We start from the raw sequence: 18,137 nt of genomic DNA on the forward strand, positions 1-18,137 counted from the left end.
ATTAAGTTCAAAAGGGAAAGACTGGAATCTCCGACAACTTGAATTGCAACTCAAACTATAGATAACCACAGAATTTTATAAAAGAGAGCTTTGAGGATGTCTGACAGTTCAGCAATAAATACATAGCACCGGTTCGATGTAGGGGTTTGATTTTTTATAAATTGATATTTCATAAATTCTGTGATGCCGTTGAATATTGCAATCCCATATACCTACCTATGCAGGTCATCAGCCTTGTCGTATAACTCAATTTCCTTACAACTGATGAACTATACAGGAAACTTTTCCTCCAAGTTTCCCAATTTGCTTCAGGGGGGATCATGGATTTTAAAATGGAAGGGGTGCGGCTAATTATGAGATCTTTTGATAGCTAACTACATTATAAACATGATATTGTTAACACTTAGGAGTGTTAGCTCAGTGGTTAACCTCGGTGCCTTCCAATCATAATTTTTTTAATTCAGTCAGCTTGCGACTTTGATAAGCCAATGAGGCTTCTTTGTGAGTTCCTGCTTGCAGAAGGATCTAAAATACATACATACATACACGCATACATACATACGTTTATTGTGCACTCTTAGGTATCTTGAGGCTATAAATAAGGCCTACGTGCAAGATCGTGATTATAACAACTTTTAATCTTTCGTGTGGGGTTGAATCTACACCTGCGCTTTCCGGATGTTTTTCAATTCTGAAAGACAGTCAGAGTGATGATATGTTGAAGATCAAATCAAAATTTGCTAATCAAAGCCTGTTATCCTTTACATGGCAAAATGATCTACTATGATGATGCCTGACTTTAGATTTGGTGGGTTTGGGATTAAGTTATTGATCAAGCAGAGCAAGCTTTTTCTAAAGAAGTTTGATATTTTAAGTCATTTTCAAAACTTACTGCAACCTCCTGCTGTTCTCCCTCCCGCTGTTCTTCCTGTTCTCCCTCCCTGTTCTCCCTCCCTCCCCCCCCTGTTCTCCATCCATCCCTCCCCCTCCCTTCCTCCCTCCCTCCCCCTCCCTTCCTCTATATATGTCCTCCAGGCAGACCCTGCTAAACCAGAGCTATCCACATTTCATCTATCTTGCTAACAAATACTCTTTTACTTACAAACTCACAGAGATCTGAAAGTTATTAAATGTTTAATCCAAATCAGACAATTCTGTGTCCCACAGATTTCAAGTAAATACATTTATTTTTTCATTGTCATACCTTTGATGACATTTTTGCTTGATGCCTTTATTATTCCTGGTGGGATTTCGGTGGAACTAAAATGTCGCCGAGACGGCGCTCGATGTAGCTGAACAACGTAGGCGGAGGATTTCTATTCCTTTATTTTGCACGCATGCTTTGACAGGACCACGATGAAAAATCATTGCCAGGCAAAACTAACAGCCAGACAAAACCGCGACATACAGTGGCATTCAGGGGCTTACCGTGGCTTTCTGGGGATTTTACAGCGGCTTTCTGGGATTTATGGCTTCTTTATGCTACTTAGGATTACCGTTACGAGAGCACATGCGACACCACTCTGAACTAGGAGAGGAATGAAGCATGTTACTCACATAAAACGTAATTATGCAAACCAGGGAAGGGGGTATAAAAGGTCACACCATAAACACCACTGGGCAAGGAAAAGCAGTGACCTTTGTCCGACCTCGACCCAACGGAAATTTTCCTTACAACCACGCTTAGGAAGAAACACATCGGTAAATATGACATAAAATGAAAAATTGTATTAGTAGCTACTATCTCTCCATTAAGATCCCTCTGTATAATATATCACCAGTTTGAGCTAAAGTAAAGTCAACATGCAGCTATATAGGGTAAACAAATGGGTTACCGAATTGATTGGTTTTTGCAAGGGCTAACAGACAATTCCAAACTAATTTTTATAACAATGATTACCACTGCAGGTATCATAACCACAAGAATGCAACCTCAATCCAAAGTTTTGATTTTAAATACTTTTAAATGACAAGGTCAAGCATTTCTGTCAAGGAACAAGCAGTAAACTAAGACTTACCTTTCGTCAATGACCGATTGAATAATCGCTGTTCCATCTCTAGTAACTACTTGAAAACCTGCTTGTTCTGGTCGAAACTGAAATTGTGAGGAATGACTTAATCCTGCTGTGCAAACTTCATTGTCGATGATGATAAGAAGGTTCTGGTTGTAGGAAAGTAAACATGATGTATGAGCATCCTGCATGTATATTGTCATATATATGTCCTAAGATCTTCCTTACCACAACAACTGCTTTGGAAATCTACATACCCCAAGTTGTCTGCATTCTAGGTCCTCATCTGTTTGTAAAATGTTCTGTGAGGAGCAGGCACAAATCTTTTAAAGCATACCTGCTGCAATCCTATAATAAGTGGCAGTGGTGGAGCTAGGGGTATTGGTCAAGGGGGGCGAGAATGGTCTGTAGGGGCGCTTTCGACACTATCTAAGCGGAGCGCCACCACAGGTTGGTGCGGAGTGTACAGAAATTTTTTGAGTAAAGGTACTTCCTAGATCGCCGGAAATGACCCTTACCTGGCCTTGCTATAATTTGCAGATAAACGAAGAATAAATAGGTGTCATCGCCAACAAAATGTGACAAATGTCAATAGGTAGATGAGAGCGCAATAAAAAAGTAAATAATCGCGAATAAGTAAAAAGTGGTAAAAAGCTGAAAAGGGCGCCATGGCAGTCCATTTGAGTCCGTCAGGGGGGCGTCCGCCCCCCCTGACTGTATGAACGCTCCGCCACTGATAAGTGGCCATACCTGTTTCAAAGCGGTAACAGGGTTTTCAAAGTTTCAAACGGTTTTTCCACCCTCCAGATTCACCCGATGCACACACTATAGTGCTATGATCTGTCATAAACTGTAAATTACATTTCCTTGCCTATAAGGGTATAATCAACTGCTAATTAGCCTAATAGCAGTCACCCCGGCAGAATTCTATATTTAAATTAGGCGATACCTACATACAGGGGTATCTGTATCTGTGAAATGGCTGCAATCCTTTGCTACATGGCCATATTTGTTTCTAAGTGGTAACAGGGTTTATTGAAGTTGGTAATCATTTGTGCTGGGATTTATAAATGCAAAAAATATATTTCTATTTTGTGGTAATTCATAATATACATGTGCATAGCTTTTTACATGTGCTAATTAGGGATGTACCTGATCCAACGTTTGAATCCGGCCTATCTCTCATAAGTTTTTCTATGCTTTTCATGACTTAAATTCTACACAATGGAAACTGTAGCTAGTAGAGTTTCGTTGCAAATAATGAAGCCTTTTCTCTAAAGATTTAAAAAAAATATATATTTGTGGTTTATACAATATCCAGACGACAAAGTGTTGGGGTTTGAATTAAATTCATTAATTACTTTTCATTAACTACTTCCTGATTAAACCTACACTTTTGGGGAAAAGACTCAAAAAAAGTTGTCTCCGTTGCAATTTCTCAAATGCTTATAAAATCTTGTGTAGTACTACATAGCTTTGAAAAATATTGTGGCACAAATGTAAAAAGCCTGCCTTGAGAATGAGCGGTGGGTGCACCCAATAAAATGGAAAACAAAATAAACAAGAATTCATTTATTTCTCTTTTAATCTTCTTTTTACTATTATTAATCTTTCTTTCATTGTTTACTGGAACCTTCTGTTGAGTAAAACCGATATTAAGAAAAAGTTCAACAATTTCAACATTCTAAATTTTCCAACCGCCTTGAAAAACCTTGGTAAATTTTTGAATAGCAAAATTCCATAACAATGCCGATGCAATTCTTTGCTTGTGTAGTTGGCATTCCAAATATTAAAGGAAGAAAATAAATGTCACATGAAAATTTCATGTTGATCTTTTCATGATATTCGTACTCAATTAAAAGAACTAAACTGGACCGATAGATCATCTGCTACATAAAAGTAGATTTCGGTGCAAGATTTTAGAAAGGTATATCTAAATTTGATCAAATTTACTTATATTTTAGAAGGAAAAATAATCAGTTCCACACGCACACACAAAGGAGCTAAATTGGTAAATCTTGAAAATTTGTAAGAAATCGACTAAATGGTTTGGGTTTAAGATTAATTTATCTGTGACAATTATTGAGAGAGATGTCATTGTAAGAAGCCGGAAATTAACCGTGTCACCTATTTATGTATTTATTTCACGTTCCTTGGCGACCGATGGCAATCTTCTGGCAAACCGTGGTAGGATTTCACATTCTGCCATCCAAGACAATAAATGTCATGGATAGATACGTGCAGGAGAGTTCTTGGGAATTGGACTGGATGGAGTTTCCCGCATACTAACTCATCCAATCACGGTTTCCTGATTTCCTAATGAGCTTTGGCTGTGACTAAGTATGAGATCGGCGGGTAGGTGAAGAGAGTAACGGAATGTATTAATTTGAACGTTATTTCCACCTTGGCCGGCGTAGCTAATTCTGAATGATCCTAGTTAAATAAACTGCCTTTAGGCCTCGTAACATGCACCTTTTGTCATAGCCTACTCTAAGGGGAGAGGACAGAGAGGGGAGGGGTGGGGGAAGGAGGAGGAAAGAGGGGCAAAAATAAGATAAATTTGTAAATGACCACCCAGTCTTCAGTTAATAAAGTATGATTCTAGACATAGAATCAATTTTGAAATTTTACCATTACCAAATGCAAGTTAAAATACCATATAAATAATTAATAATTTATTGATAAATACTGTGTAAATTGCCTTTAGAAATTCAAATACACTACCTAAAACAGTTTTACCCAAATAGGAAATATTAACAATCCTTTTTTTGCTCATTAACATTGATGTTTAACATATTTTATGTATTTCATTGTCATTTATATATTTTCATTTGTTATACTTTCTATCTTTCTGTCATTATTTTCCTATTTTCCATTGAAATAAATAGAAAGGAAAGGAAACGTGGTCATAATCTGAGAAAAGTGATATCAAATACAGAAAACACTTTGAACTTAAATTATCTTTTAAGATCAACAGGTTCTCATTTTATAAATAAGATTAAAATTTTTTTCCACATGCAGATTAACATTATGTAGATTAGAGCTTCTGGATGCCCGAACTGTTCTGAATCTCTGGATTCTTTCAGTTTAGGTCATGTATAGTGCACACCTCCCACCGCACCGCTTAGGTGTGCTTCTGGGGTGAGGGGGCCAGCAACCCCCCACCCGTCAGTAGTTCCTAAACTGCTGTGAACCAGTGATTGGCCCATGTGGATTTCTCTTATAGTGCCTCACAGCCTATATTAGCTCTTGGCTTATGTCAATCTTCATGGGCTATTGTTCACTCTAGCATTTACATTTTAAATTTAAAAAAAGAGAGCTAAAGGGTAGAACAATTACTAATAATTAAGAAAAAATACAACATGTTACGCAGATGTAAACACTAGAGATGCATCTAAAACCGTTCCAACTGAATTGTCAGGCCCTAAAATTGTCCTATTTATAAATTTTGTAATTTACAATGGAATAAAGAAATTGAAGAAAAAAGAAAAGGAAAATTGAAATATTATGAAACAACATCCGGATCCACTTACAGACAGGTTTAGAAGAAAATCTGGGTCATTTTTTTAATTTTTTTTTTTATATCTGCCCAGAATTATCTCTTCAGAAGATGTTAATAGTAGCTTAAATTTGTGGTCATTCTGAGCAATTTGTTCACTTTTATTGTGTTCTCTCATTTTCATTTTCTCTTGGAAAATCTGTCTGGTCTGGTTTGATTTTGTAAAAGATCCATGCATATCTGGTTCCGGTCGGAACAGGTCCATCCCTGATTAGCACATGTAAAAAGCTACCCACATGTGAATTAGTTACCACAAAATATACAGAAATATGTTTTTTTGCAATTATAACCCGCAACACAGATGATTTCCAACTTCAAGAAACCCTGTTACCACTTTGAAACAAATATGGCCACTTGGCATAGGATTGCAGCCCTTTCACCACAGATACCCCTGTATAAAGGTATAGCCTAATTTACATATAAAATTCTGCCGGGAGTGAAAGCAATTAGGCTAATTAGCAGCTGATTATACGCTTATAGGCAAGGAAATGTAAACCACAGTTTTATGTCAGATCGTTGCACTATAGTGTGTGCATCAGGGTGAACCTGGTGGGACGTAGAAAAGTTGTTAAAGTATAAGTCACTTCGAGTCACTCCAAGATTAATGTATGTCGTCCAGTTACAGAGTTGTTGAAAATTGACAATTTATAATCATGGACATTAAATATGAATCTAAGAGACTGACTTCGGTCAGCTTGCGGCTTTGATAAGCCAATGATGGCTTCTTCGCGAGTTCCTGCTTGCTGGAGGATCTAAAATACATACATACATAAGGTTTGTGGAGGTAGTGTGTATGAGGATAAGATCTTTTAAGTATCTTTTGTGTATTTCATTTCCAATTTACTGTAGCTGGTGTAACCAGAGTTCAGTTTGACCTCATCATAATACATGGCTTTGGTATGGTTTCCTCTTCTACCATCAGATTTGGCTACTTTAAGACACGCTCCTCAAATGTTTTATGTTTTGTTAATATGTCCGAGCCTCCCACGACTAGAATGCTGCCAATGTTAATTTCATTTTTAATGTTCTATGAATAGCCACATGCAGTAATAAGTCAAGAGCACACTTACAACTAGTACAGTAATAATCGTATTTAAGAAGACAAACGTCGTCATGGGAAGGTCAAACAGGTACGTGGGTGTATCAAAGCAAAAAAACAACTTTGTTTCATTTTTGTGGGTGTTTGGTGGAAAGCCTTTATTAACTATGACATCGTGATTTATAAGCCGAGCTTGACAACATTTAAACATTGCATGTCAGCGGTGCAATGATGGGTTATCACCTTGTGCAAGACATGATCATGTTTTTAGAGGCGAGATGATAGCTAATAGTTCTAAGGGATACCTCAACAGTGAAGTGCAATGCAACTCCATGAGTGGCAACTGTAAAACACAAAGAGTACTTGACCCATGATAAACCTGTTAACCTGAGATCCTGTGTGGTTCAGTTTCTAATCAGCAAAATACACAAAGCTGCGAAGGGTTTACAGCTGATTGAAACTATTTCTAAGCATGTAATCTCAAAGCCGTTCGGCGTCTCTGCTGAAAATTGCTGAAATTTTATTCAAGACACGATAGTCAAAATGTCTTTTTCCATTACTTTAACCTCCTCTGTCTCCTTGTGAGGATGCTTGAAGGTTGAATAACATGAAACCGGGATTTTTTTTCTTTTATGATGAAAAAGACTTACTTCTGCCGGTGAAACATGCTTTGAGTAAGATCTGGTGTCAAATATTTCCCACTGAGTAGCTGTTAAGAGAAACTGGCTGTCATTTTGAGTTTTCGGCAGAGAAGGATGGTTGAGGACTCCGACAGCCTCAGTAGCATTCCGAGTAGTCAATATTAGAATGGACATTGATGAAGAACTAGAGAAGATGGTCTTGCCAGCATCCTCGGTGTCCCAGCCTGTTTCAGCGAAACCAAAAAGCTTAGAATTTATGGTGGGGAGTCCTTGATATGGTGTATCACCTAGTACCATCCTAGTAGTATGAGTACAAGAATGAGTACATGGCTTTAATGAAGTCTTTATAGGTCTCCTTCTGCACTAAGGAGTGTTAGCTCAGTGGTTAACGCCGGTGCCTTTCAATCATAAGGTCCCTGGTTCGAGTCACTCCAAGACTAATGTATGTCGTCCAGTTACAGAGTTGTTAACAATGACAATTCATAATCATGGACGTTATATATGAATCTAAGAGACTGACTTCGGTCAGCTTGCGGATTTGATAAACCAATGAGGCTTCTTCGCGAGTTCCTGCTTGCAGGAGGATCTAAAATACGAACATACATACATACAATATCTACACTGGCAGATTTCATATGTAGGCCTACCACAAGAAGGAGTACAAATGGACAAGGGCTAGTACAAGTACAGGGAACAAGGCTACAATACTAGTATCGGTATCTAGGCTCACTACTAAGCTGCCTAGTACACAGCAGTGGTAAGAGTTTATTGTACTCATTTATACTCAATACAGGGTACTCACAAACAAAGTATGGGATCCATCTTGTTCATTAGTACACAGCTATGCAATATGACCCAATGGGAGAGAGTTTATTGTACTCACCACTCAATACAGGGTACCCACATTCTAAGTATATGATCCATCTGTTAACTTGTACACAGCTATGCAATATGACCCAATGGGAGAGAGTTAATTGTACTCATTTATACTCAATACAGGGTACTCACAAAGTATGGGATCCATCTTGTTAATTAGTACAGAGCTATGCAATATGACCCAATGGGAGAGAGTTTATTGTACTCACTACTCAATACAGAGTACCCACATGTAGTATGGGATCCATCGATTAACACAAGATTGTTGTGGTATTGTGTTATGAAATCCTACACAAGCATACCTATGTATCCTGATTCCATGTTTGGAATTATCAAAAAAAAAAACTTAAAAATAATATAGATTTTGTTTACAATATTTGAAATATTTACTACCAAACAAATCTGACAAAATTTGGAACTAGTCACACGTTAAATATAAACACTGCATTACTTTCTGATTCATTTTAGAAGAAAAGGTAAATGCAGAGAATGTTCTTATCAAAACATCTAAAGGACACAAATTTACAATATAAGAATATTATTTATCAAACTTTTGAAATAGAAAAAGAAATATCAAACTTTGATATACTATGATCTTCAGAAACTGGTTATGTATAAAATAATTGCAATAATATTTGAAATCTCACAAAGTCAATAGCAAATATGCTTCTTCGACCCTAAATATCAAAGAGTATTGTAACGCCCCACCCCTCCCACCCCTTTACAAAGTTGTATACAAGGCAACGGTTGACATCTATCGTCTAACCACAAGGCACTTCCTATTGATATTTCTGAAGATCTACTTTACATACCCCCACCCCCGGTTCCACTAACAAAGTAGTCCTTTATCTTACCCTGTGTGGCATTATCACTACAGTGCAGAACCATCTTTGAAGGAGAGGGTGAGTGTACAGTGACTTCTACACAATTTATGAGAAAAGAGAATAAAGAAGTGAAGAGACAAATAAAATAAAAAAGAAACTTATAAAGTGGAAATCAAGAAACTGGAGAAAACAAATAACTCAGTTAGAAAAAATGCTTCTCATCAGGAGAAAATACAAGAAATGTTCTTTACATATGGAGGGAAACAAAGATAAATTCAAAAGAGGAAATAACAAACAAAGTACTTCTTATTCGGAAACAAAGAAAGGCATCTTGTAAAGAACACAAACCAAATATTTTCTCATAAATAAAATACTGCTTATATTAAAGGAAACACTTCATTAAAATAAGTAAGAAACAAAGAAAACTGTCCTTATTAGGTAATAGCAATGTTGACAACAAATGTTATCTAACAAAAAGATTGTAGTGGTAAGTAGTTCTTACTTTTCTAACAAACTTCACTTTACTTGCAAAGGTGTATAATCCTTTGAGAAATAATTGTGATAATTATTTGAGAAATAAAACTGTCCAGTTGTCAAGCTCCACGTAAAAACAGTTTGGGTCCTCTTTAGTAGTAAATTACTGGTCTTTCGACTGTAAATGCTACCACTGTATCAAAGGTGTATATCAACCCCTTTCTTTTTCGGAATTTTTCGTCCATTTGTAAAAACGTTTACAGAATTCTACCCTGATTTATGTATCAAATGTGTTCTGTGTATTAGTTAATTATCAAGGTTTGCTAAACTAAATCATAGAGCAGTTAAATCCAACAAAATAATTCAATGTTTTTTTTTCTCCTACAAAGTCACATGTCAACATATTAAAACAAATACTATATATCCAAATCAATCTTAATTAGAAAGCCATTTATTCATACTCATGAAAAAAAAAGAAAATCGTCAATCAAAAAATGTTTCTGACAATCCTTAGAGCTCTCCTGTACTTTAAGGAACCAAGACACTTTTAAGTCTCATATAATTGTTTATGTTTAAGCTTCTCTCATAAAAACCTGGAAATGATACTGTCTGGAATGTTTTAGCAAATTGTTTTAAAATCAAGCTAAAACAGTTCTGAACTACAATACAGGCATCATATTCACAGGTGTGAAGTAATCACCAAGGCACATAATTTAAAAATCATTTTAAGGTTTAATAGTGCCACGAGGACATGTCACGAGCAAATTGACGATTAATTTAGACAAATCTCTTCATGTCATGCAATGCGATGACATGAAAATATAATGACACTATCATGTTGCACAGCGTGTAACTTTAAACATTCTGACAGCGGAGGGTGTCAACGTTCCAAGTTTTAGCTGCGGGGTAAACATGCAAGAGTAATTAGTCCAAGTGATCAAACTACTTGTAAGAATGTCACGCATGTACGGAGAGAGGAAGCAAACGTTTGCCTGCGGCCTAAGAGCTTAATTAATAACATCCAAGTCTCTCTTTTCTACTCACCTAAATCACAGTATGGTTTGAATTCTCTGTCAGGTTGATGTCTCAGTATTGCAGTCACAGCTCTGATGGTGGACGATCGGCCAGATTCATTGGGCCGTAGAGAAGAAGGCAATACCTCCTTTATACCAAGTTCACTCTTGGAGCTGAAGTGGGCAAAGTATGACGAAACTCATCAAAATTATTAAGTATTAATTGATAAGTGTTTATAAGACAAAAGACTGACAAGGACAGAATAGACCAATTTTTAGGAATACATAGAATAAAAGTTCTTCCACATATATATATATGTATGTATATATATCTATGTATATATATAGTAAATGAAGCGAACCGCGGATTGCGGGGGAAATTACCGGGTTTAGGGTCCTACGCTTCGAACTCATAAGTTATCAATGAGGAGGCAAGAGTGTTCTTGCGTTGAAACAACGGCTGACATTTTATTAACAAACTCTACAATAATGTGAAAATATACAAATGAAGAATAAGTCATGACACATGACAATATAAAATGGCTTTGTATGATAAATGGCTTAAGGGTCTCTTTACTCTTATTTAAACTCTGTTTTAATTCGGGGAAAAACCTATACTCAATACTACGAAAAATGCACAGAACCTATGCCCAAACTGTGACATATTAATACACAAATACAATTAAAGACTCAATAATAGTATCCTGCAATACGACATTGCACTTGTACAATACAGTATAAAAATGTATAAGTGTGTATAAAGAATAATGTAAAATGAACATTATGAAATAAACTGCATAAATAATATTAAACGTTTGCCAACAGGCGAGGAATTTTACACCTTCGTAATGGCCAGCCTAGGGCAACACATGCCGCTGCAACTCATTATAGGCCTTTCCACCGTACTGTTCCTAGACAGCAGGAATTTCCACCTCCTGAACCCACAAACTCTCAAGAGACTTGGCACTCCATAGCTATCCATAAAGGCTAAGATTAGAAGGACAAGCTCTTGAGACAACTCTGTAGTGACCAACAGTAACAATATGTTCAAGATACAAAATATGAATACGTACACTCTTTACACTGCGAGCAGTACAATAAAATACAGGTACAGTAAAATAATCTCTCAAAACAACTCAACTGTCAATACAGTACAATACACTTTCAATACAACGCAACACAGTACAATAACTTTCTGGATATAAACTCAACCTAACCGGTACTGTCACTCTACAGTATAAAGGTACACAATACTACTAGCACCCATGTGCTTAACGATACACAACCACTGATCTACACAGTGTACACAACGCACCCTATAAACCCATAGGACCAAGGTCCAAATACACAACCTAACATACGTACTTTGTACAGTGAAGTACAACCTAGCCAGAAGGGCAACAATTACAACTTCGATTCAATTTATCAACAATAAGGTTACGTACGGCAGTATAAAACAATAATAATATGTATTACTTAATCCCTTACTATACTGGAGTCAGCTCGCTCGCGAATAACAAGACGAAAGAGACTCTTCGCTCGCGGTACAGGAGACCCGCGGACATCAAGAATACGGCCATGGAGACTCCGTCACGCTAGTCGGCTCGCTATGGTATACAGTACATCCGCCATCTTGGAAACCAGGGACTTCGAGACAGAAGCCGAACCATCCAAAAACCTGAGGCATCCTGCCTCTGAGAAGGGTGACATCTCCTCACGGACTCCAGAAAGTAAAGATATATGTAAGTCTGGGCTATTGACTACCCAAGATTAATTAAATATGACCAAAATAGTAAGGGGTTTACGAGGCGAGCCCCGGAGATCTGCAGGGACGATGTTCGCCATACAACACCGTATCCAGAACTGAACAAAACACGTGGAAACAGCTAACGCTACTAACTGGCTATTACGACATATTACATAAGACATGTAAATACAACGGGTGCACACTACAAAATTTCACTTCACTACATAAATAAATAAAGAATAACACACAAGAAAAATTCCACTTCACGACCATTGCCATTGCTGCAAATTTCGTAGGTAGTGGTGTTTTGTAACAAAGATAAATACGAGCTAAATAACTAGGTCCAAATATGAAAAGGAAAGAAAGACTGTAAGTTAATTAAAATTCAAAACATTAATGCAGCAGGTCCTTTCTTGTTGCTAACAATTGGTGTAGGAACGGGGGGGGGGGGCAATCAAGGCGTTGGGAAAATCCCAACTTCACCATGAAATGATACCATATATTCATGATATCAGAGTGCAATGATAGTTTTGATTTTGATGGGAACATCCCAACTTCACCATGAGTTGATACCATAAATTCATGATATCAGAGTGCAATGATAGTTTTGATTTTGATGGGAACATCCCAACTTCACCATGAGTTGATACCATATATTCATGATATCAGAGTGCAATGATAGTTTTGATTCTACAGTCTGAACAGATACCTCCAACCAGTGCTTGCATGACAAGCTTTCGCTAACAAACCCATCCTCATAGATGAGGTGTTTTGCGGTTTCACAGCCTGCAGTTTTAATAGAGAGTCTATTTATACTCATCGTGATGTTATGAACTAGAAGCTTAGTCCACAGGGAGTAGTCTGCTATATATATGTGCGTAAGCACAGCTAATGAAATAATTAGGGTGACCTGCTTTAAGTTTATAAGATTCCATTATGTCATTCAACTACTATCCTCTCTATTATGTTCAGATGAAAATGTTGATGACCTTCTGTAAATGTGCATTTATAATGTTAGCAAGTTCTGTTTTCAACACATTTTTTTCTCCCTGGATACATCAGAGTTCCATCCAATGCAGAATGGCACAAAAGATGAGGCATTGCAAAAGATGCATTCAATACAACTGTGTAAAATTGGTTGCCATAGTAACCTTCCACTAACTTCCAAGGTGGCCGTAGCCGACAGATAAAAGGGACAGGACAAGAAAAGTCACGGAATATCTCAGGATTTTGTGGCGAAGAACTGAAAGCACTACAGTTTCAATTAAAATCTGCAGATCTTTGCACATCTTTGCACTGGTCTAGCAATTCACTCATGACATTTATATGACATTTTGTTATACAAACTATACTGGATAAATTATTCCCTGGAAAAGTGTCTCTCTGATTGGCTGCAAGTACTGACACTCAACAGTGCCAGGTCAACCAGGGAGTTGTTATGGAAACTCCCTGGGTCAACCCTGCCATGTTTTTTTTGCTCCATGGAGAGAGGGTATCGTTTTCAGTAATGAAACAAAAGAAGGGTCAGCTGAGGTGGTAGCACTATTTTGCTTTTCTTTTCTTTTTTTCAGTGAAGTTGCAAAATTAGTGAGGTGGAAAACTGACTGAAGCACATGTTTAAACATGAAAGTGAAGGAAACAAAAGTAGAGATAAAAAGGTAGTTCTCACCCAACCCCCCTTCCCTCACCTCCCCTCACCTCCCCTCCAATCTTGCCCATCATGTATTATGAGTAATGAAAACAGCAGTATTTTAATATTTATGTTTATCCCACCTTATATGTTTCAAGACAGCTCCTTCCATAGACTTTAGTTGTTCACCATTATGTTCATACACAAGGACTTCCCACGGAAGGATAAAATGAATGGAAAACGTTGATCTCAGTGGTGTTGCTGACATCTGAAAAGGAAAACACAGACACAACCTGTATTGAAATTATATTGTAATTGAAATTGGTATATGTTTGCAGCACAAAGTGAAGAGAAGGATGGAATTGACAGAGCTGCAGAAGGGAGAATAGAAGAGTACAGTCTTCTTCCTTCTTTCCTCCCCACAGTCTCTCTCTCTCTCCCCTTCCCTCCCCTGCCCCTTCCCCTCTCTGTACTTCCTTCCTCCATCCAGGAAAAGAAAACTGTAAAAGTTTGGCTATAATTGCCGGTCAATGTACAGGCTTTGAATGCTTCAAATCATTTATCATCAATTTGGAGATGTTCATCAAAACTTTAACCACAATATGGGTGGGGAGGGGAGGGGGGAGGAAGGAAGGGCAAATGAGATGATTTTTGGGCCCCTAGCCCAGAAAATCTAATTTATGGGCACGTAATGTGGATTCAAATTACATGTCCACATGAAGAAAAATCATAGCAAAAATTGATCTTATCATTAAATGGTCAGGCTTAATTATTAAAGGTCATCAGTGTTGGCCCCAAATGTTAGCATGCTCATGCAAAGCGACTTTTAAATCCAAGTTATGAAATGTTACCTATTCTCCTGGAATTCTGAATCTTTAAATTATTTCCAGACTTCAAGAAATATTAACTCAGACAATCCAGTGTCTCAATCAGAAGGAAAAATATACATGAGGGTGCATGGTCTTATTACAAGCAAGGTGGACCATTATTTGTCTTTCTAAGCATACTAGTGGGCAATAACGTTGGCCTTTACATAACAGCCAACTAACGCCTCTTTGGGCAGTTAGAAAGTCTAAATTTGTAAAATTCACATGGAACAATGAGATAGTTAACATAATCACAAAATGAGTGGAAAGAGCAAAAAAAAGTTTGTAGGTTGTGCAATTGTAATGAACCAATGCAACCATGCAGCTGCCCTACAGAAATTATATTTGAAATGTTATAGCTGTGAGACATACCGACACCCCAATAGGGGTTTCTACTTGGCATTAAAGCAATCTATTTGCTTGCTTCCTTTCTTTCTTTGTCTAAGTGATATGAAAGAGGGCAAAGTGTCCAGAAAGAAGAAATATATACAGGCTTTTGTCATATTTATGATATAAATTTATATTTATGTCACCATGAATCAAATGTCTTGTGTATAAACATTATCTGACTCATAGATGACCCCTGACCAAACAAGACCTCTTATTTAATAAACAGAAACATTAGATCAAAGAACATTAATGTAAATATAACAACACATTGTGCATGAACCCCCTCCCCCCCCCCCCTATAATCTAGACAGATCAGAATTGGATAAAGTTTCAGATCTAGGCTATATCAGTTCAGAGTTTAAATTCTCAGTGAATATGACCTTTGAAATGGCGAGATGAATTCAACCGGGGAGCCTGTGTAAAACGGCCCAGAGACTGTTTCAGATATATTCAAATATTTGAACAGTCCAAAGAATTCAGCCATCACCATAAAGTGAGAAAAGAAGTGACTTCACAAGTAGCTTACAAGTTCCGGGTAATTTGAAAAGCACTCCATGTCATGATACCACAACAGTCTCACTCATCTAGTCACCATGACTACCAAGGTACACTAATTCTCAGTTGGCTCATTCATAGCACGCAAGATCGACCATGGTTTCCCCAAGTGTAGACGGGTGCGTTCTACCAGCTGAATCAAATCAAGGGGCAACTCTGGGGTCTTGAAGCAAGAGGCGCATTCGGGGAGCACCTGGGACTAAAACTTGCATCTTCCAGAACCAAGAGGAAGTCAGCATCCTCAGCACCGACCTGAACCTGCAGGTGATCTCGGTATCTTGGATCATACACCCCAACCTGCAGGTGACCTCTGTATCTCGGATCATACACCCCAACCTGCAGGCGATCTCACCATCTCGGATCATCGACCTGAACCTGCAGGCAACCTCAGCATCTCGGTTCATCTACCTGAACCTGCAGGTGACCTCGGCATCTCTGATCATCGACCTGAACCTGCAGGTGACCTCAGCATCTCAGATCCTTAACCTGAATCTGCAGGGGACCTCGGCATCTTGGATCATTGACCTGAACCTGCAGGTGACCTCAGCATCTTGGATCCTTAACCTGAACCTGCAGGCAACCTCAGCATCTCGGATCATCGACCTGAACCTGCAGGCAACCATGGCATCTGTAGGTAATTTCACCATCTCGGATCATTGACCTGAACCAGCAGGCGACCTCAGCATCTCTGATCATTGACCTGAACCTGCAGGCAACCTCAGCATCTCAGATCTAGTGGCACACTGATATAGCGGGTCAGTAAGTCGGTATTAAAGCCAATCTACCCTTGGTTCTCTCTGAAGTGTTGGGCTACACAGCTGCATCCCGCATCGTTTGAAACCTGTCTATAGCCTTCTCTTCATGAATTCAATATATGTAACTTTAACATTGATAATGAATCACAAAATAGCTTTATTAACAAAAAATGAGGACAAAATCCATATTGTGTGTATTGCCGGCTTGACCACAATAGGCTCTTACGCAGACACCTGTTATTATTTACTCTGGTAAACGGCAACCCACTGAGAAGGATTACCTGAACATCTAGTCCTCTTGATGTACAGAATGATTCAATTGTATAATCTATTAAACGAATGATTGATGATACAAATTTATACTTATATTTGAATTATTTCAATGCGGAAACAAACAACAGGTGATGCGACAATCCATTAAATTTTTAAGATATTTGCGTGTATTTGGTATATTTATTTTATATTTTTTAAAGTAAGCAGACTGACATGAGTTGCTTTGACTACAGGTGCTGTACGTCGAATAACAGAGATACAGAGGTCCGCAAAGTTACTATCAATTGTAAATTTGTGGCAGGGAAAGGAAGTTTGGTACATATGGTTCAAAAATTGGAAATTGTTGACCAATTTCAATAATAAACACAATAAAGCTGAAAAAAAAGGGGGAAATAAGTATTTACCTTGATTCTGCTCTTGATATCCAGAGGATTTGCTATCAGCTGATGCCTTGGTTTGAAAACTAATTGTAACAAATTGCCCAAAGCATCGATTATTAAGTAAGATGATTTCTGAATTGAAAACAGGTGAATCACTCGTTTCTGACCTAGATGCAGGTGAAAAGAGGGTTAAATTACTTCAAGTAATGGGTTAAAAGCTCATGGTGTGTTTCTTGCAACTTCCCTCACCATCAACAATACATGTCTTAAAGGAATATTCTTTTGAAAAAATTTGAGATACCTGCACAAACGGAAAAAGTGTACATCATTGCTTGGTGATCCTCTTGATACCTTGGGGTGGGGAGTAAAAGGGAGGGGAGAGGGAGGGAGGATGGGGGGGTGTTGATAGTGAAAGTGGTGAAATTCTTATCCTCACTAACCCCTGAAGCTTATTTCCAACTGTCGCATGGAATATTCGGAGACCTAAAAAACATACACTGCATATAAATTGATAAAAGAAACTGAAGAATTTGTTTTGCTCGTATTGACATTATTCAACAGAATAATTTGAGAGTACATTAACCCGGTGCCATCCTCAACCTGTATCTAGCAGTGTGTCCAAGGCAAGAAACATGTAGGGCAATTAGACAAATATGCTATACTCCCCTAGATTAAATCTCTCCAGCAGATTAGTACATGAATTCTGGCTTTTACCTAAACACACAGCATATCTGACACTCGAATGACCTACACCGCTGGTTTCACTCACTGTGTGTATATACCTATACGTACAGTGTCGTACTCAAACTAATACAAGCTAAAACTATGTCATCCCTACTATGGATGCTACTTAATCATTAATGCTTGGAAATTAAACAAGCAGTAGGCCTTTCAAATGGAACTTTAAGGATGAGTTGATATGTCATAATCTAAGGGGGGGGGGGGTGAAAAATCTGAGTGCTTGTAATTTTCTATAACATATTTGGCTTTCAAGACATTCGGCTATATAATCTGCTTAATCTCTGGGGGAATGCTTCTTATAAAGGTTAAACTGATGATAACATTGGTACATCAGTGCAGGTCTAAATATTAATGTAAGTCCA

General features: G+C 37.8%; 1 protein-coding gene across 1 annotated transcript in view; it reads right to left on the reverse strand.

The window, feature by feature from the left end:
• The window catches only part of LOC139963726 (cation channel sperm-associated auxiliary subunit beta-like), a 108,250-nt gene that overhangs the window by 29,180 nt on the left and 60,933 nt on the right, over nt 1-18,137 (reverse strand). Inside the window, exons 14-19 of the mRNA XM_071964823.1 lie at nt 17,059-17,201; nt 13,959-14,083; nt 10,470-10,612; nt 8,982-9,047; nt 7,261-7,475; nt 2,019-2,161 (exon numbers count right to left, since the gene is read on the reverse strand). Of these exons, the coding sequence (XP_071820924.1) occupies nt 2,019-2,161; nt 7,261-7,475; nt 8,982-9,047; nt 10,470-10,612; nt 13,959-14,083; nt 17,059-17,201 (835 nt within the window). The remainder of the gene's footprint in view (nt 1-2,018; nt 2,162-7,260; nt 7,476-8,981; nt 9,048-10,469; nt 10,613-13,958; nt 14,084-17,058; nt 17,202-18,137) is intronic.

Source organism: Apostichopus japonicus, chromosome 22 (genome assembly GCF_037975245.1).
Source record: "Apostichopus japonicus isolate 1M-3 chromosome 22, ASM3797524v1, whole genome shotgun sequence".
NCBI classification, from domain to species: Eukaryota; Metazoa; Echinodermata; class Holothuroidea; order Aspidochirotida; family Stichopodidae; genus Apostichopus; species Apostichopus japonicus.